At 48.4% G+C, this 20,212-nt stretch overlaps 1 protein-coding gene across 1 annotated transcript in view; it reads right to left on the bottom strand.

Annotated features, from left to right (window-relative positions):
- Nucleotides 1–20,212, bottom strand: part of kif19 (kinesin family member 19) — a gene marked incomplete at both ends in the record, with an annotated part of 39,514 nt that overhangs the window by 220 nt on the left and 19,082 nt on the right. Inside the window, 17 exons of the mRNA XM_079757086.1 lie at nucleotides 450–618; nucleotides 1,250–1,653; nucleotides 2,112–2,235; nucleotides 2,788–2,893; nucleotides 3,083–3,246; nucleotides 3,596–3,720; nucleotides 4,818–5,088; nucleotides 5,628–5,826; nucleotides 6,433–6,607; nucleotides 8,130–8,286; nucleotides 8,573–8,695; nucleotides 8,902–9,048; nucleotides 11,373–11,567; nucleotides 12,205–12,330; nucleotides 14,210–14,346; nucleotides 15,508–15,595; nucleotides 16,245–16,355. Coding sequence (XP_079613212.1) covers nucleotides 450–618; nucleotides 1,250–1,653; nucleotides 2,112–2,235; nucleotides 2,788–2,893; nucleotides 3,083–3,246; nucleotides 3,596–3,720; nucleotides 4,818–5,088; nucleotides 5,628–5,826; nucleotides 6,433–6,607; nucleotides 8,130–8,286; nucleotides 8,573–8,695; nucleotides 8,902–9,048; nucleotides 11,373–11,567; nucleotides 12,205–12,330; nucleotides 14,210–14,346; nucleotides 15,508–15,595; nucleotides 16,245–16,355 — 2,821 coding nt within the window. The remainder of the gene's footprint in view (nucleotides 1–449; nucleotides 619–1,249; nucleotides 1,654–2,111; nucleotides 2,236–2,787; nucleotides 2,894–3,082; nucleotides 3,247–3,595; nucleotides 3,721–4,817; nucleotides 5,089–5,627; nucleotides 5,827–6,432; nucleotides 6,608–8,129; nucleotides 8,287–8,572; nucleotides 8,696–8,901; nucleotides 9,049–11,372; nucleotides 11,568–12,204; nucleotides 12,331–14,209; nucleotides 14,347–15,507; nucleotides 15,596–16,244; nucleotides 16,356–20,212) is intronic.

Genomic DNA, 20,212 nt, shown 5'->3' with positions numbered 1-20,212 from the left:
TAGTGGGACCTAGAAATATAAACTAGTGGGACTAGGGACCTAGAAATATAAACTAGTGGGACTAGGGACCTAGAAATATAAAATAGTGGCACTAGGGACCTAGAAATATAAAATAGTGGGACTAGGGACCTAGAAATATAAAATAGTGGCACTAGGGACCTAGAAATATAAAATAGTGGGACTAGGGACCTAGAAATATAAACTAGTGGGACTAGGGACCTAGAAATCCAAAGGGTTTTTCGCTTGCTTGCGAGTGCATTGTTTAGAATTGGACTTTTAAAGCAGAACCTTTAGAGCCATGAGTCATGCACAGTGACTCACGGATCCTTCCTGTTTTGAAATTCAGCAATAAAAGCTGACAGCGTCAGAGGGTACAGCGATTCTTTCCCTCACATTAAGACGTATTTCTTTTTAAAGTGGGCCCCTAGGCCTCTTGTGTGAGGAGTTACCGGTTTGCTGGGTGCTTTGGGACCCCCTGACTTTGGTGAGCGGGGGAACTCCCCGGGGCTGGGGGCGGAGCATGGGGGGCTGGGGCTGTCCGTTGATGTGGAGGTGGGGGTCCGACGTGCTGTCCAGGGGGCGGAACCTCTGGGCCGCGTGGGTCTTGGGCTGGGGCAGCTGGGAGAGGGAAGGAGGGGGCGGGGCAACAAGAGCAATGAAGTGGGCGTCAAGGCAACACGTTTTGAAATACTACTAAACATTTAAAACAATGGTCACACCTTGACCACAAGCATGGCTGTTTCTGGAGCGTTCTATATGAGCCAGAAAATGTAGGCTTCAAAGAGTAGCCTCAAAGAGTAGCCTCAAAGAGACCCCCCCCCCCCCTTCTACCTGCAATCCGACGGCCCTGTGTTAGGGTCTCATAACGTGTTGAGTAACATTTCTGTGTTCTTTGGTGTGAGACCTAGAAAGCTGTTCTGACAGGGGAAATTCTTTGCATACCAGAGGTCTGCTACTTCTGGCTTAAAACGTTTTTACATACTAGTAGTTCACGACTTCTTGCGCACCCCAGCTGTAGTGAGCGTGACGTGCATTCTGACACAACGCCGCTCCAATAAAATCCCATGTGTCCGATGTTCCCAAAGCCGTTAGCATTTCTTGTTGCCTCAGACTGAACCCGGTGGGAGTGCTTTCTCCTGGCTACAACAGGGGCTTACTGACCAATACTCGCCGGACCAACACGGTCAATACGTTAAGCCTACATGCACCTGCCCTTTCCACAGTCCGACCATACTGTAGAGTGACTCACTGCTTGACCCGTGACCTCGAAGGAGCGGGAGCGGCGCTTCCTGCGCCGGGCCTCAAAGTCGGGCTCGCGCGGCGTGGGGTTCTTGCCGGCGGGCGTGCGGAAGCGCTGGCGGGTCCAGGTAGCCTGGGGGGCGGGCGGGCCCTCGCCCGTGCTGCTGGACAGGGTGTCATCCGAGGTAGCGTGCCGCAGCTCGGGGCTGGGCTGGCGGCCCCGGCGTGCCGGCGGGCCCCCGGGGGGCGGCGCCGCGGCCTCGCTCAGCAGGGACAGGGTGCTCTTCTGCTTCTGGGGGTCCAGGGGCGAGGGGGTGGGGGGCAGGTGCAGGGCGTCCCCCTCCAGGGCCTTGGTGCGGCGGTGGGCCGCCTTCACCGCGATGTTCTGGACGCCCCGGAGGATCTGCTGCCGCTCTGGGGAAGGGAAACGACATATACTAAATAGACGTTTGCATTTTGCAGACGCTTTCATCCAAGGCGATTTGCAATGGTTCATACACAGACGGCGGTGTCAACCATGCAGGGCGACAGCCAGCTCGCCGGGAGCAGTAAGGGTTGGGTGTCTTGCTCAGGGACACCATGACACTCGGAGGACACACATATTGAATGCGCAACCTTTCGGTTACGAGTCAACCCGTTCTACCTCCTGAGTGCACGCAGATGCAGGCGCACACACACACACACATTTGTATACCTTCTTTTTATCCAATTTTCCATTCTGCATTTCATTCATCCATACCATTTGTTCTTTTTAAAGTAGATGAAACGATGAAAGCCTAAAGCTAGAAAAATGTAAGATGTTCCCCTAAAAAAACTGTTGTCGATCTAGTGTGTGTTGTGAACTGTGCGATGAGGCCGGTCGGGGGTCCTACCCTTGTAGGACAGCGGGGCGTCGGTGCCCATCTCGCTGCTCTCGGGGGACGAGTCCAGGTGGCTGCTGACGCTGTAGCTGAGCCGAGCGTAGCTCAGGCAGCCGTCTGGGGCCAGCGGCTGCAGCTGGACACACACACGGACACGCACAAGGACACACACACGGACACGCACACGGGCACACAGACAGACACGGACACGCACACGGACACACACACGGACACAAACACGGACGCACACACGGGCACACAGACAGACACACAGACGGACACGCACACGGACACACACACGGACACGCACATGGACACACACACGGACACGCACGCGGACACGCACACGGACACGCAGACAGACACACAGACGGACACGCACACGGACACACAGACAGACATGGACACGCACACGCATACGCACACGGACACACAGACAGACACGTAGACGGACACACAGATATGGACACGCAGACAGACACCGGACGTCAAGTCATTTGAATTAATTCAATGTCGTTTTAAATATTTGACACCATGCAATATCATTTACAATTAACACATTTGCTCTTATGCAAAGTCTTTCTTGTATTTAATGCCTTCGAGGCTAAATTGAGTGCAAAATGGTGTGGGCTCAATAAAACACAGATTGTTAACAACGTCGCTGTTTCAGCATCCTCTGTCTCTCTACCTCTCTGTTCCCATGCCCGGTGATGTGGATGGGCGGAGGCGTCATCACAGCAGAGCTCTTCATCTGCCTGGCATGGGGACTATTCTTTAACACTTGATTATTGTCACTGGTAGTAAGAGAAGGACAGAGAGCAGAGCACCCCTGGTTGAGAGTCTAATAGACGGCAATATAATACAACAACAACATAAGGGCCATAATGGGACCAGCCCTTTATTCAAAGGGCCTTTATCTTGTTTCTGTCCGACCCAGCGGTATTGCGTTACGTTAGCTTCTGTTACGGGGTGGGCGGCCCTACCTCTCGGGGTCGGGGAGAATCGGGGGCAGGGTGTGTCTGCGGAGCTTGGCCTGGCCCCTCCTGCTGCTGGAGCCCACGGTGCGCCCGCTGTCCTGGTCCGAGTCAAGGTCCGTGAAGGGCGCGCGGCCGCGGCTTGGCACGGTGATCTTTGGCAGGGAGCCCTCCTGTAGGAGCGCCCATAAGAAACATTCAGAATGAAGGCATGAAGCACGTTGACGTTTAAGTCCTCCATGTTGGACGGAAAGTGTGTGAACATTTAAAGGACAACATGGGTCTGGGTGATCGAACCGTCGTAACTGTCTCTCCCGCCTTCACTAACCCAGCTGTTACCCTTATTCTCATATATACCATTATCCATTATTGTTTAGCAAACTTTGCTGTTTGCTGGACGAGTTCTGTCGAGAGCCTTCGGCCTGAGTGCGTTCCTGTCAGAAATGTAAACGCAGGCCGCTCCGATGGTTTGATCACCCAGAGCGGACGGTCCTCTGAAGGCTGGGTCTAGAGGGCAGGTACCCTGGTGGGCTGTCCGATGGTGACTTTGTCCAGAGCCACGGCGCGGTCCAGGTTCCCCTCGTCCAGCTCCCTTATGTACACTTCATACAGGTCCTCGAGCTGAGAGGGGACCAGCAGGCTGTGCTCTAGAGTACACACACACACACACACGCAGGCACGCACACGCAGGCACACACACACACGCAGGCACGCACACGCAGGCACAAACACACACACACACACACACACACACAGTCACGCACATGCAGGCACACACACACACACACACAAGCCCAAGCAGGCACATACACACACACAAACACACAAACAAGCATGCACACGCAGGCACACACACACACACAGATACACACACACACACACACACGCACACACGCACAGGCACGCACACATACAGATACGCACACACACACACACACACACACACACACACACAAGCACAAGCAGGCACGCACACACACACACAAACAAAAACACAAGCAGGCACGCACACGCAGGCACGCACACACACACACACAAACATACGCAAATAAGATAAGACGTTCTATATAAATCGCAGACAGGAAATTTGTGTTTCAAAGCAGAAATACAGGACAGAAATATTACTCACATTTGATAGATAGAACGATACAAATATTATAAAGGCTATCAGGCCAAATATCTTTCCTGCAGCCATCTGGTTCAATAACGCATTTTTGGAAAAACTTGGTTTAATTTGCAGTACATTTCATACAGGCAAATGGTTGCCATTTAATCCCTTTCTTAATGTTCCCTCTGTTTTGCGTTGAAGACCTTGTCCAAAAATGTTAACATGAAAGGACCAATCAGTGCATGAGGGAAAGGGGGCTCCAAACTCAAATAAATACGCAAACACTCAAAATAAAGGCAGCGCCCAGGCAAAGGGGAGCAATGTGCGGAGCAATCTAAACTATTTTCTTTCCAAATAGACTGAATAACGGTGGTTTAAGGTCTTAAACCACCTTTTCCTCAGTGCAGAATATATCTTTCTTCACTTCCAAATGCATTCAACAAGAGGAAAGAGAGCAAGGGAGAGTTCCTTGAACCGCGATTCCCTTGGAAGTAAATAACTGCCCAGCCAAGGCCAGGCTGATAATAATCACATCAGGAATAACTTGGTGGACTCACGACGGGGCTCCAGCCCTACAGGGCCAACAAATCAATCGAGGGAAGCCCCAAAATAGGATCATGTTTGGGGACCACTGACCGATGATGAACTGCCTCTGCTGCTGGATGATCTCGTGGCAGAGGTGGCGATGCTGCTCGAAGCGCTGCACCACGAAGTTCTTCTGGCGGATGACGTTGTCCTTGAGCAGCGCGTGCGCCTGCATCTCGGCGTTGCCGATCTCCAGCTCGTGCACCTTGCAGAGCAGGCTGAGCACCTCCCGCTGCTCCTCCGAGCTCACCTTGCGGGGCAGCATCTCCTCCAGGCACCGCGCCCGCTCCCGCTGCTCCAGGAACCGCCGCTCCAGGAGACCCTATGTGTGTGTGTGTGGGGAGGGGGGGGGTTAATGAGAGCCACACAGAGGCTGCCGACATTGGGGCTCTGGAACTCACAACCTCTTGGCTGAGAGTCAACCATACCGATGCCTCACTACGACAAATCACATATACAGTGATCGATGACTCCTTACCACTGCTGAGGATAGATGCAGTGAAATGACACGATTCCTAACCACTGCGATTATGTGTGCAGTGGAAGATGAGAGGTTCCTAACCACTACTGACATATAGGCAAGGAAACGCAAATGTATGAATGAGACGCATTGATTCATTTTCACACCAGGGTCCGATACCTCCTCACATGTAGAGCCACAAGTCTGTGCGTTCACTTACTCAAGTATTCAGGGATAGATATCGACCCTTTTTTTATTACTGTTGGCTGAAGTACAATAAGTACATTTTTTTGCCACTTTCTTTACAACAGACCCCGATGTACATAAGAAATGTAGATGAACGTTTTTCAGGTCTTCTGGCCATGGCAGCTTTAGATGGAGACGCTAACGGGGAGACTCGCCTTCTGCTTGCGTATGCGTTTCTGCTCGGCCATGAGTGAGACCAGGTTCTCCCGGGCCAGAACCACCTCCTGGGTCTCCATGCTGTCGGGGGGGAGCTCCGGGGAGTCCGAGTCCTTCTCGCTGTCGTCTTTGTTCACGCTCTCCTTCCTCGACTCGGAGCGCCACTTCTTCCGCCGCCGACTTCGCTCTTGCTCCCAGCTAAAGCAACAAAAGAAGACAAATCTAACCTTAGAACTGTGCTTCATTGACGTGTAATTCTTGTCGTTGTTTCTTTAAAGGCCAACCCCCCGTTTTAGCAGGATAACTTCTGCCCTCCGGCTCCATAGCAACAGGTGCGAGGGGCGTGGTCAAAGGTTTTTAGAACCTGAACTCAGACTGACTTTAGCTACAATTCTTTTATTTCACAGGGAATTTCCCCCCCCCCCCGCTTTACAACTTGATTCATTTTAGTCCAAAATAACAGTAATGTTCACCAACACTTTGTGTAACCAAAGCGGTACCATTCTCAACCATCAAAAGCTATTTCGGGGTTACTTGCGCATTGATATCAAAACATACAGATTTGACTTCTATCTCTCTAAATGAAGTGACTGCTGGTTTAATATCGTAGAATGAATGACACAAGAAGTCCCCCCACTGTTTTTAAGGGATCCGTTGTGAACCTGCTGTCCTCATTTAAATACATTTGATCAAATAAACGTCTCATACACAAAAATACACGTTCCAACGTGCAATGCCTGGGGGTAGTGAATCCACTGGTGTGTCACACACATGCAGGGAAAAGGGAAGGTGAATAGCACTGACTCGGCGATGGTGAGCAGGTGCTTGGAGGTGTCGATCTGGATCTGCATGTGGGAGTTCTCCAGCTCCATCAGGCCCCTCCTCATCTCCATCTGCTGGCGGAAGGCCTCCAGGAGCTGCTCCCTCAGCTGGTCCATCTGGGCCTGGCCGTGCTGGCTGGAGTGGGCCTGGACCTCGGCTGCAGCGCAGGGGAGAGAGACGGAGGGGGGGAGGGGGAGAAGGACGGAGATAGAGAGAGAGGGGGGGAGAGGGAGGGGGAGAGGGAGAGAGAGGGGGAGAGGGAGGGGGAGAGGGAGAGGGAGGGGGAGAGGGACGGAGATAGAGAGGGAGAGGGACGGTGATAGAGAGGGAGAGGGGGAGAGGGAGGGGGAAAGGGGGAGAGAGAGAGACAGAGAGAGGGAGACGAAGGGGGGGAGGGGGAGAGGGACGGAGATAGAGAGGGAGAGGGGGAGAGGGAGGGGGAGGGGGAGAGGGAGGGGGAAAGGGAGAGAGAGAGACAGAGAGAGGGAGACGGAGGGGGGAGGGGGAGAGGGACAGAGATAGAGAGAGAGAGGGAGGGGGAGAGGGACGGAGAGAGAGAGAGAGGGAGAGGGAGGGGGAGAGGGAGAGAGAGAGACAGAGAGAGGGAGACGGAGGGGGGGAGGGGGAGAGAGACAGAGATAGAGAGAGAGAGGGAGGGGGAGAGGGAGAGGGAGGGGGAGAGGTAGAGGGAGGGGGAGAGGGAGAGGGAGAGAGAGAGGGAGAGGGAGGGACGGAGATAGAGAGAGAGAGGGAGAAGGTGAGGGAGGGGAAGGGAGATATATATATATATATATATATATATATATATATATATATATATATATATATATATATATAGAGAGAGAGAGAGAGAGAGAGAGAGAGAGAGAGAGAGAGAGAGAGAGAGAGAGAGAGAGAGAGAGAGAGAGAGAGAGAGGTAATGATTCATGTGAGAAGGTGTCGTTGAAGAAGATCTATATAAAGGATAGAGGAGCCACAGGTAACATTTTCACACACTTATGAGGAGTCCACTGGCTAATATAGAGGCTTTGGACTCTATTAGCAGTCCTCTCTTGTTTTGCTGGCATTTACACACATATTGAATAGGCTGTTTGGCTTGTGTTTATTTCTAACGGATCCTAATCTATATATACTGACTACAATAACACTACTTAAACAACACTGTGACTCGCAGATGACCCCTATTGAAATGTCAGAACCAATATAAACACTGGAAAAACAGACCTAATGTTTCTACAGCCCACTGCAGCACTCTTTATTTAATGTAAGGCAGACTAAAGCAAACATGCCCACCAGCCCACCAATGAAATGATGGTCAACGGTTAAGCTATATCTCCTTTAAAGAATGCCTTTAGAAGACCCACTCCACCAGAACCAGGGGTTCATCCTGAGGGAAGATGGAACTAGGTTGTTTGCAAACCTTTAGTCACTCAGTAGTGCCTATTCTGGGAGCTTTTGAGCTAAAGAAGGCTGTTGAGAGGAAGAAGAGGGGTAGAAGAAGAAGAAGAAGAAGAAGAAGAAGAAGAAGAAGAAGAAGAAGAAGAAGAAGAAGAAGAAGAAGAAGAAGAAGAAGAAGAAGAAGAAGAAGAAGAAGAAGAAGAAGAAGAAGAAGAAGAACAACAACAACAACAACAACAACAACAACAACAACAAGCTGAAGGACAGGCCGAAGAAGTTACCCTGGACATTGCGGATGTCGGCCCGGTCAGTGTGCAGCTGGAGACCGGCCTGGTCTGCGATCTTCTTCTTGAGCCGCTGGATCTCACAGTGCAGGTCTGAGATGATGTTGGTGTACTGGGCGATGTGGTAGGACACGTTGATCAGGTTCTTCTTGACCTGGGGAACAGAGAGATCCAACAGAGAGAAGCACTTCAGGTATGTTCCAATGCCATATCATTTAAGTGATATTCATTATCACAGGAAATATCTTCTTTAATACAGCCTAAATCGAGAATTGTGAAGTGTTTTCTTATTTAAATTTGTTTTAGAATTGATTTTATTCAAACAGGTATAAAGTACTTCTTTTCCTGAAACGTGACACTCCATTTACTCTTTCATGATGCAACTCGGCCTGCTGTTGAATGGAAGGCGGACGGATATCGAGGGTGATGTGGTCTCTTACCCGCGTGCGGATGCTCTTGGCGCGGTCCGCGTACGTCAGCGTGTTCCTCGACTCCTCGAACGCCAGGGAGGCGGGGCTTATGTGCGCGATCATGACCGTGCGGCTGTTTCCCCCGAGTGAGTCCTGTTCAAAGTTAACATTGGGTTTACTATTGAGTCATTAAACACATTTTGTTCAATCCAAAGCAACTCAATAGATTTAAGATACATTTAGGAGTCATTAGAGCGCAGTCTGCATACATTACAGGTAAAATGTACTCCAATAAACATCTTTACATTCGACTTACATTGGAAAAGCTTGGTCTATCCTTTCATTTGGTTCTGACCTACCTTCAGCAGTCGAGTGAGCTTGCTGTCTCTGTAGTTGACATACTTGTTGCAGTTCTTGTCACTCAGGGCATTGATGCAGTTGCCCAAGGCAAGCAAGGAGCGGTTGATGTGAGCCCCTTCTTTCAACCTTTGACCCCTGTTCTGAGTCTGAGACAGGGGGAGAGAGGGGGGGAGGGAAGGAAGGGGAAAGGTAAAATATGATTAAACTAAATTGAAGTTGCGTTACATTTCCTCTGTCCCTGTTTTACTTTAAACAGGCAGTCCATCTATCAAAGGCGTCGTTCCACTCCTGGCCAATAGGTGGCGACACATCCTACCTTTCACCCCCGTTAACACTTTGGTGACGACTCCTTCAATTAAACCAAGTACTAGGAGACACATACCTCTTCTTAAGGGGTCAGCAGAACATGTGCCCCGTGGCCTTGGAGGGAAGAAACACGCCTATGTTGGTTCCAAAATGGAGGCCCCCCAATGTGCTATACTTCAAAGCAGGGCTACGGCTGGTTAACCTTTCAAACAGTCTCCATGGTAAATAAGTGCTCTGAATGGGTGAAGGCTGTCACCGTAATGTGCATGGCCGTGAGTACAGGTCAAAGAAAAATGAAACATTCACAACAGCCTGTCGCAGAAACTCCTGGGGTCTGGCGAGGAAAACGTGAACCCACAAACTAATCACGGATCAGCAGTGAATGAACAGTAGAGCAGAAAGTAGCATCATACACGAAAACGCACACACAGGCGCACACACTACACGCGCACACACACGCGCGCACACCGCAGCGACACTCTCCCAGGTAAGACGTTCTGTATAAAGACTTTATAAATTGCGATAGAATAAGGGAAGAGGCAATTTCTCACCTCGACCAGCAACGGCCGTTCGTTCATTTTGTCATATAAAAACCGTTAAATTCAAACATCGCGCCGACCGGCATATCAACACACAAGTGACTTGATCTTGAAGAGCCAGTGTCAGTATAACACAACGAGAACATGTCAATAACACAGTAGACTATGGTGAATTATGTCTGTAGAGTCCACCACAAGACTACACTTTACCGTCCTCCTTCAGCCTCCCGAAATGTCTTTATACTTTGTTGCTCAAACTTAATATTACCCTCCTCCTTGAGCCTCCCGAAATGTCGTTACACTTTGTTGCTCAAACTTAATATTATTCTCCTCCTTGAGCCTCCCGAAATGTCTTGCGATCTTGATATCCCCCTTACCCCCTGCGGACTGTTTTAGTTGTTTTATTTTCTTATGTTTTGTGTGTATGCTATGTGTGACTGTAGGCTTCTACTGCCTGTCTTGGCCAGGACACTGGAAGAGATGTTTAATCTCAATGATGATTATTATTTTCAACTAACCAATAGTAGTTGCCTTGCATTTTAAAATGTCAATGGACTTTAATTGATTTGCATGCATAGTATACTACACTTTCCATTGAACAATTCCTCCTGTTAATTACAACTGGAAGTTGAGAAAACTCTAGTATATATAACAGCCGAAAAGATGAAAGTTTGAATAAAAGCAGAAATCTGATTTATAACAGCACACTATGCTAATAAGAGCAACAAACACTGTGAGAATACATCTTAGTAATACCTGGGTGCTGCGGAGCATTAATGTTGGCCCAGATAGACAAGACATTGTTAATGTGGGCTCAGTTTTATGGAACCATCCGTAAATATAGTGAGCCGCTACCTTCTTTTATGGACTGCTGTAAAACATGGCTGCCAAGCAGTGCTGTGACAGAGCCCAGGGAAAAGAAAGGACTGCCATGTTTGCAGAGACACACTACTGGTAACACTGTAGCACTTATGTGTGACACACACACACACACACACACACACACACACACACACACACACACACACACACACACACACACACACACACACACACAGGAAAGAGGCTCTGGGGATGTGCGGTCTAAAGCTGGGATATTGTAATGATGCTTTAGTGACGGCTAATATATAATAGACCAGCATACCGGTGTAGCGACACAGCTAAACTGTAATAATTGATGAGCACACTGCAACCGGAAGACATCATCTACAGCCACACTTGGTTGTATCTGCCAATAAGGCATACACACACACACACGCAAGCAGAATGTGTGCGCGCATACATATACATGCATGCACACACAAAAACACACACACTTGCAGTCAAACACACTTGCACTCAAACACACGTATGCTCTCAAACTCACATATGCACTCCAACACACACACACACACACAAACAAACAAACAAAAAACACGCCCACTCCCACTCACACAAACACAAACAGACAAACAAACGGCCACATGGCCACACACACACACACACACACACACACACACACACACACACACACACACACACACACACACACACACACACACACACACACACACACACACACACACACACAAAACCACACACGCACACACATACAAAAGAACACACACATCCCCCCGCGGACGCACCTGCGCGGCTCGCTCGGACCCGGCCAGGTCGATCATGAAGAGGCGGGCGAAGCGGACCTCCTGCAGGACGTCCCGGCAACGGCTCTGCTGGCGGACGCCCACCTGCAGCACGGCGTGGGAGCGCGACGACGTCTGGTTGGCCGCCGTGGGCTCCTGGGTGCGCTGCTTGTTGCCCCGCACCAGCAGCTCCATGATCTGAGGGGCCGGGGCGACGGAGTTACCCCCAGAGACCGGAGACTACACCCTGACACGGGGGGGGGGGGGGGGCGTCATAGCGCCTCCGCAACACACCGCCAGACGGCTACAGGATCCGGCATGGCGGCCGCTGAAGGAACCGGGTTCGATGCCTACCTCTTCAGTATTGATATGTGTCTGAGTTCACTGTATTGCGTTGGGTGAATGCTGCTAAATAGTCTAGAAGTGGTTGAATAGTATCTAGGAGGACATATGTTAAGTGTGCAAAAGGCATATCTGAAATGTCGGATCATTTTGGTTTGGTTTTATTTTTTTGTTGGGGAAAAAAAAAGTCTTTCCTCTGGACTGGGAGAACTTTGGTTACTATGGCAGCAGAGCGGAAAATCAGGCTCAATCAACCTCAATTCATTGGCTGCGAGTTTGATGAAAGCCCACTTTTGCCTGGTCTCTCCTGCCAAATCTTTCTACTCTGCTCAATAAACTTTGACCTTAAGAATGTTTGTTCTTCATGTTGTTTATGATGTCTGAAGTCGTGCCTTTATATCTACTCCATCTGGTGAGCCTGTGTGTGTGTGTGCGTGTGCGTGTGCGTGTGCGTGTGCGTGTGTGTGTGTGTGTGTGTGTGTGTGAGTCTCACCTCGCGGGCATTGATGGTGGACACCTCCGTAATCCCGGCCACCTGTATCCCACCTTTGCAGTCTTCTCTCAGGTCCAGGAAGCCCGAGGACGGATTCAGCAGGTCGCGGATCATCTCGTTGTAGATCTACGGAGAGGCCACATACCCAGGGGGAATCATAAAGACCGGCGTGACGTTGTGGGTTGAATAGCTGGGTTGGGGTCGGCCGGGGTCAAATGGAATACACATACAAAGGGAAGCTCCCCTTCAATAACTCTCGAGCGAATGGCTGGTGAGGTTGTTGGAAAGATGCCTACGCACGTCTGTCTTGAGCGAAGAAATAGAAGGAGAATAAAAAGAAGAGGCCGGTACATTCTATGAGCTATATCCTTTTTTCCTTTAGTTGACGTGCTGTCAATGTAAGAGAAGGTCGAAAGATTTATATATATTCATAAGGATGTTTTCCTTCAGAAAAAAGTGTGTGTGAGCGAGCATGTGTGTGAGTGTATGCGTGGCGGAATGAACGTTTGTGAAGGCTTGTCGTCAATTATGTTTCTTGTCCTTTGTTTTTTTATTTGCATGACGCAGATTTATATTTGCTTGGGCTGTCCACAGCACTCTGTCAGAAGGTCAGTTCTCCTCCTCTTTGTTCTGTCCAGAAGGTGAGCAGGGAGCTCATTGTGTGCTCATTGAGCCAGGCCGTAAAACAGGACTTGACCTCAGTGGCGGGATTGGGCACTCAGAAGGGGGGGGGGGGAGGTATGATCCCTGGAAACGGGAGACAACACACTCGTCTCCTGCAGAAAAAGCCCAAGCTGAACAGGCTCTCTGAACCAGCCTGGGGAGATGTCTCTCCTCCGCTCTCACTCTCTGGTTCGGGGTTTGACATGTAAACAAGATGTTTTGTTTCCCTCATCCAGAGTCATCCAAACTCTGAGTTATGCGGCAGGGGAAGAGAGTGGAGTGCAATTTATTTAGTCTTTTTTCCAAACTCTTTATCTCCTAAAAAACAGAACGGCAGCGTTGCACGTCGCTGTAATCACGGGGCTTTCAAACGCGTCTGCTGGATGTTTTGTTGACAATCTTTTGTTCCGGTTCGTTAATTTGTCTTTGTTCATGTGTTTCTTTCATTGTGCTTTGCGGTGGAAGCTTTTATGGATTATCATTTGACAACATAGAATTGACAACATATTGCACATTTACAACCAGGACTATAATTAATGATATTATTATTATTAATATTATAGTGCACCATCAATATTGTTATCAGGAGTGCTATTATAGTTGAGTGCGAGACTTAAATGTCTAACTTTTTGAGCCCAATTGTATCAATTGAGGGTACACTGAGGGTAGCAAACCATGCCTATTGACGCCATATGTCCTTGTGGGTGGTTAAGGTGGTTGCAGCATAAAGGACTCGTGTGGCAGACACACAGCAACAGTCTTATCAGTCTATTGGCCAATCGTATCGTCATCATTTAGATTACCCCCCAGCCAATACCGCTGCCGCTCAAATTAGACACATTAGTTACGGCTTGGTGAATATTGCAGAGCAGGTCAAACTGCTGATTGTACGTAATAAACAACAGGTAAATTAGATGTTTCAAATGTATTAAGACTTTGTGTCGATTTTACTCTATTAAACTAGTTCATAATAGTTCAAATAAAATGCTAACGAAATGTCTCGTTGGATTCCCACAGTATTGTGAACTATAATCTTGACGCAGATCCAAACAGCACTCTGTCCTCGCTGCAGGGGTTGCAGATCGGGTCCGTGTGGTTTAAGTGTGAGGAAGTACCGTGAAGCTGAAATAATGAGCCGCCAAATAAAACCCGCCTGACGACGTCGGCGCATAGCAACCAGGGAAGTGATCAGTACCTGCAAAAAGTGATTACTCTACAGAGAGGTAGCGCGATTACAGCGACGCCAAACATACGAATCAATTTGAACCAAGTTTATGACTGCAAGTTTATGGCTAAGACACGCGTCGCCAATCAAGATTTCTTTGGATGAGACTGTGCTTACCTCGAGGTAGGACATGGTAACACTGTACTGCATGTCATCGCTGGTCTCCTCGATGGCTTTGAACAAGTCGTTCAACGTCCGCACGTAAATGCCGGGCTCTTTGTCGGTCCCTAACATTGTGTATGTCTTCCCGCAACCTGAAAATTGAATAAAAGGAGATTATTATCGACTCCGTTAAGCAGTCCTGATTCTAACCCGTATCTAGACTCAATGTAAGTCAGTGTGTAGTGCACTGTATAGTATACTAGTGTGTACTCCTGCATAAAACACGAGAGACACAATGAAGATATTTAAGAGTAGCCCTTAGTCCCCATACAAAATAAAGACCAAACATTAAAAAGGTAAAATAGTTCCATGAACCTTTTCAGATTGTCTTTGAGTTTGTCATCAAAAAGAAAATGTCCTAGATTCAAATACCTTGATCTGCTCATGCAGAAGGCACTATTGTCATTGACTGGCCGATAACTGGATAGACATCTAATGGAATTGACTGGCACCCAAAAAAGAGCGGCACCCATGATTCAAAATCTAATTTAAGGTGAGCGCTGTGTGCTTTACAACATTACAACGGGAACAGCATGTTCTGAAACCCTCGCTGTTGTAACAATTTGGAACACTTCAGGCTCTATGTTCTCCTTTGATACTGCAGCCCCGTGGATGGATGCTGATTGTCTGCTGAAGTGGTCAGTAACGTGCCAAGGGTGTGGGTTTGTTTTTAAATAATGGGACATCTCTGCCTTCGAGCAGACCCCCATCAACGCCCACCAAACCCTTTCCTCGAGAGGATCACAGGATCTGTTTTCCCCCGGTGCTATCCTGGGCCTCGCTTTGCACTCGCCTGCTGTTATAATCTGACCCAGCGGCAAATTACAGCAATTACTACTTCCTGAATGACACAGTGTTGGACGAGCAAGGTGAGTCATTCCCCCACCAAGACAGACTAAGTGCTGATTTATATGCAGGAGGAAAATAATAATGAACGTTCGTCGGTGAGTGTTCTGCTTCACCATGGAAGCCAACTTGTATAGAAAAGACTTCTTATTTTATGGCTATTGAAATGTCTACATTGGACGCAGACATTTACATTTACTGGGTTCAGAATGGAAAACATGCAGAAATTAGGGGTAATCACATGCAAAGATGGAAGTACAATCAGAATATTTAATCGGACACACACACACACACACAAATTGGTAAGAAATGTCTGACGTGTGTGTGCTCCCGATTAAATATTCTGGTGTGTGTGTGTGTGTGTGTGTGGGTGGCAGCAGGCATGCCTCTGTCCCGTGTAGACCCACCTGTGGGTCCGTAGGCGAACACGGTTGCGTTGTAGCCCGATATGAGCCCCTCGATCAGCCCCTTAGTGGTGGCGCGGTACACTTCCTCCTGCGTTACATGACATGGAGAAGTGTGTGTACATTGTCGTTAATGTATAAGGGACACTTGACCATAAGGTTACTATGGTAACCATTAACAATAGTTCATGCAGTAATAAGAATGAGCTAACAATAACATAGTTATTAAACCGTTGACTAAAAGTCTAGCAACCATTAATTAACAATAATTAATGCAGTCATAATTATTAGCTAACAATTAACTGCGCTATTTAACAGTTAACTAATGGTTAAGTAACCGCTGGTAATAAGTAGTAATAATGTTAGTAATCATATTAAATATTAAAACCATTACCTTGGTAGACATTATCACCATTAGTAAACGTGAACACCATTTGTATATTATTTAACGACCCTTAATAACGGTATATTTACTGTTCGTTAAAGTAAGTTAATGCTGATTGCTGCATCAGATAATATTCATTAATGAACAATGAATGCACCCTTATGTAAAGTGTTACCAATATATAATATCGCTATATCACTCATATGTGATATAGTGTCACTTCTTACAAAACCCTGAGTGCATGTCTGGCTGGGGAATCAAACTCCTAACCCCACGCTTTCTGCCCCAGCCTGGCAACACAAGACCGTGTGTGCTCATTCGCTGGATGTTTACCTTGAGCCTCCCTAGGACTTACCTGATTGGCTAGGTAATCGAACGTCACGTCGAACATGTAGGTCTTCTCCCTGGAGCGGTTGGCACGCAGGATGTCGTCTGGATCCTCCATCGGGTCCATGAGAACCACCATCTGGAGAAAGAGAGAGAGAGGGCGAGAGGATGTTGAAGCAGAAGAAGAAACAGCAGAAGAAGAAGAAGAAGAAGAAGAAGAAGAAGAAGGAGAAGGGGATGAAGAAGAAGGAGAAGCAAACAGTGACCACAGATGATCTAACATCAGATGCTGTAGGTATTCTAATGTAATTGCTGCTGTAGCCATCTGCCACATTTCTGTCGGCCCATTCACATTCATTTCCATTTTTCTGAACAGCATAATAGCTCAAACCCCGGCCCCCGCTCCGAGGCTGAGTATGGCATGACAGTTATGTCAAGCAGCGTCTGATCCAATTAAGCACAACACAAAATCTAACTAGCCATCGTGCTGCGACGGAGCAACGTAAATGTGTTTGCTAGGTGTACAAGTGTCTGTTTGTTGTGTGATTAGTGGTTTTCATTATTATTTTTGTTTGAATCCAAGCAGAGAGCCAGAGCTCTCGATACTCAAAGCAAAACGTCCCATTTCGAACAAAATGGAGGCCGCTGGTTGATCAGGCTCATTGTTCCTCTGGAGCCGAGCTGGACACCGCAGCACCCGACTCTGTTCACCCCTATCATTGGCTATCATCGGACGGTGGCCAATCACAGCCCTCTGAAAGAGGCCCGCCGGTAAACAACCCAGCAGAATATAATCACCGTAGTAATAAACCCGACCACCCCTTAAAGGCCTGGTCATACTGGGGGGACGTGGGCCTCCACGGGCATGAAGTGCACTCAGTCGTAGGCTCTTGAAAATAAAACATATAATAAAACTAGATGTATTAATTATGATCAGCAATTGCAGAAATAAAGAAATAAAGTCAATGGTTAGCTGCTTTTGAGGGCCCTTCGAGGCCTGACCGCGGACGCTAGGGGTCTTCCACGAGCAGGACCAGGGGGGTGGGGTGGTGGGGGTCCGGTAAAGCCCGGGTAGGTTTCACCGGACCGGGTGGAGTGGGCCGGTGAAGCACGCGGTGCGCGAGCGAGCGGCTGCGTTTGATGACCCCTCGAACCGGCGGAGCCGCTTCACTTTGAAGCCTCTCCATTTGAAATTCAAGAGGAGGGGAGATCTGACTTTTAATACACTTGCAATTACGGACGAGGAGGGCAACAAAGACGGCCCTACGTGGACCGCAATCAGATTGGACGGAGAGAGACGGGTGGGGGAGGAAGGGGGGGAGACTTGAGTGGTGGGGGAGGCTATTCTTATATGTTTTTTACAGCAGATACCAAGGGCGGCAAAGCATTGTGGCAGTATAAAGACGAGAAGGAGGCAAGGGAAAGACAACAAGGAGAGAAGGGCCACAAGGACAGAAGGAGATAAGGTCAGGTCCAGAGGATCCAACGATAGCCATTCAAACTTCTGCTTACTTCCTTTCCTTACTTACTTCTGTCTTGTTTACTTTTAGTTGAATTAGTAATTTAACACTTTCCTTCAAAAAAAGACAAAGTGTCTTACAGGGACACATGTCAGGGAGGAAGAGTAGATTCAGTTTGATCAGATGAAGTAGAGCAAGTACATATAGTAGTACATAAGTTTAGATCAGGTCAGGTAGGGAAGAGTAGATTTATTTAGATCAGGTGCAGTTGAGGACAGTAGATTAGGTTAGATCAGGTCAGTTAGAGGCGAATAGATTAATTTAGATCAGGTGAGGTGGAGGACAGTAGGTTAGGTTAGATCAGGTCAGTTAGAGGCAAATAGATTAATTTAGATCAGGTGAGGTGGCGGACAGTAGATTAGGTTAGATCAGGTCAGTTGGAGGCGAATAGATTAATTTAGATCAGGTGAGGTGGCGGACAGTAGATTAGGTTAGATCAGGTCAGTTAGAGGCGAATAGATTAATTTAGATCAGGTGAGGTGGCGGACAGTAGATTAGGTTAGATCAGGTCAGTTAGTGGCGAACAGATACATTTAGATCAGGTGAGGTGGAGTAGCCTGGTCCTACCAGACTCTGAAGGGAAATGAAAATTGAGCGGAAGTACGTAGGCGGACGGAGCCAGGCTAGAGTTGGAGGAGACTAGATCAGGTTAGATCAGGTCAGCATCTTGCTGTACGTGGGTCCTGTGGACTGATGTCAGATCTTTCAGCTTTGATCGCATTGATTCCCATTTCAGACTCTAATTGCACTTTCTATATCATACTTCTCATCTCGCTAGTCTCTTGCAACACATTGCAAGAGACAACGCTCTCGCTCACAGCTTGCTTTTCTCACCGCTTTGAAACACAAACCAATCCATACCATGATAAGTAATCATTGACATCTCTTGGGCAATCAAGACCAACCAATCCAGGCCCTCAACGAGACTTTGACCTCGGCAGCCCAAACCCCCCCCCCCAGCTCAAGGACTATCAGCTCCCATACCCCCAGAAGAGGCTAGCCTGGCATCTCAACCAAACAACTCCTCTCATCCAGAGCCCCTCCTGCCCCCCACCAGAGAGACACGGCGCTCATCCAGGAAGGTGCCAGGGCTTTCTTACACAGTGCTCCCTGGCCTTCGAAATCCAACCCTCTAGCTTTCCTATAGGAAGGTCCCCGATCGCCTTCCTGATCTCACTGCTGACTGGAAGAGTGTTCTGGGAGGAGCAGAAGGCCATGGTGGTTTACGGCCTCAACCCCATTCATTGCCGAGATGAAGAATGTTTTCAACCGTCTAGTCACTGGGTGAGAGGCAGATGAACCTAACCCCGAGTCCGTCTTTGTTCCTCCATGTCAAAAGTTACAGCGTTTCTTCTAGCGATATTTACGGTTTCCATCCCTTTATTTTTATTTTTATTCCTGCATCGTTAACCTGATGACGCCTTTTGCCTTCTCCCTGCAGGATCTGCCTCGCCCGTTTGATCCTGGTTCAGCCCCGGGGTCTCTAGCTACGATCAGACTAGCCTCAGATCAAAAGGAGGAGTGTGGACGCAGAGACACCAAAATAAAACAACGTTTGGAATTCCTCAAAAAAGAGTACCTCCCTTTCTTGTCAACAAGAGGATTTACTGGTAGCGTATACATGGTGAAGACCTGGTGGCAAACGAAGCAAGTCGAAGAACTTAAATACACATAACACAGGTGAAACAAACTCAATTGAGCAAAGTCAATCAACACAGGTGCATTCAGAAAAGAACTAACCCAAAAACTGCTGAACAGCGCCTCCTAATGACTATACGGAAAACCATGAACCGTGACATGCCGTGTGGTTTAACCGACTCAATCAGCAAATGTGTCAGATATGGACGTAAAGAAGTGTGGACAGACGGGGGTATCAATGACGGGGTGGATGTACGTACACAGAGGTGGGCATTTCAGGGCTGCCTGGTGATCGTGTATTAATGTGTGAGTGTGTGCGTGTGTAGATATATACACACATCCATCCTTAGTCTTTAGACAAGCATGCAAGAGTAATCTTACATAGGTATGTGTGTGTGTGTGTGTGTGTGCAGCTCATGTGAGCGCATCCTTAGGGTGTTGATAATACCTTTCGTCCATCTGTCACCTGTGTTCCTTAAGTTACCCCCCCCCCCCCCCCCCCCCCCCCCCCCCACACACACACACACACACACACACCTAATACAGCCCCGCCCCCAACAAGACCACACAGCAGCTGTCCAACACGCAGATCTGCTCTCATTTCCTTAAGTCTCCCGATAAGACGGGGCCCTGTGCCAGACGGGGGCCATGGCAGACTCTTTGCCAACAAAGGACCAGGCGTGCCCATAGAGGCGCCTGTATATTGTCAACAGACTCCGGTCATGTAATATAGCTCTATAACACCCCCCCAGCCCCCAATCATCAAAGTGATCCAACGTTGAAAGGGCAGCTATCTGAAGGGCAGCAGGGTCTTGGTGGAGTCACACACCCATCCTCA

This window comes from Pollachius pollachius (genome assembly GCF_949987615.1).
Source record: "Pollachius pollachius genome assembly, chromosome: 19".
Lineage (NCBI taxonomy): Eukaryota > Metazoa > Chordata > Actinopteri > Gadiformes > Gadidae > Pollachius > Pollachius pollachius.
Note: the sequence above shows the minus strand (reverse complement) of the source record. Positions and strands in the feature narration are given on the sequence as shown.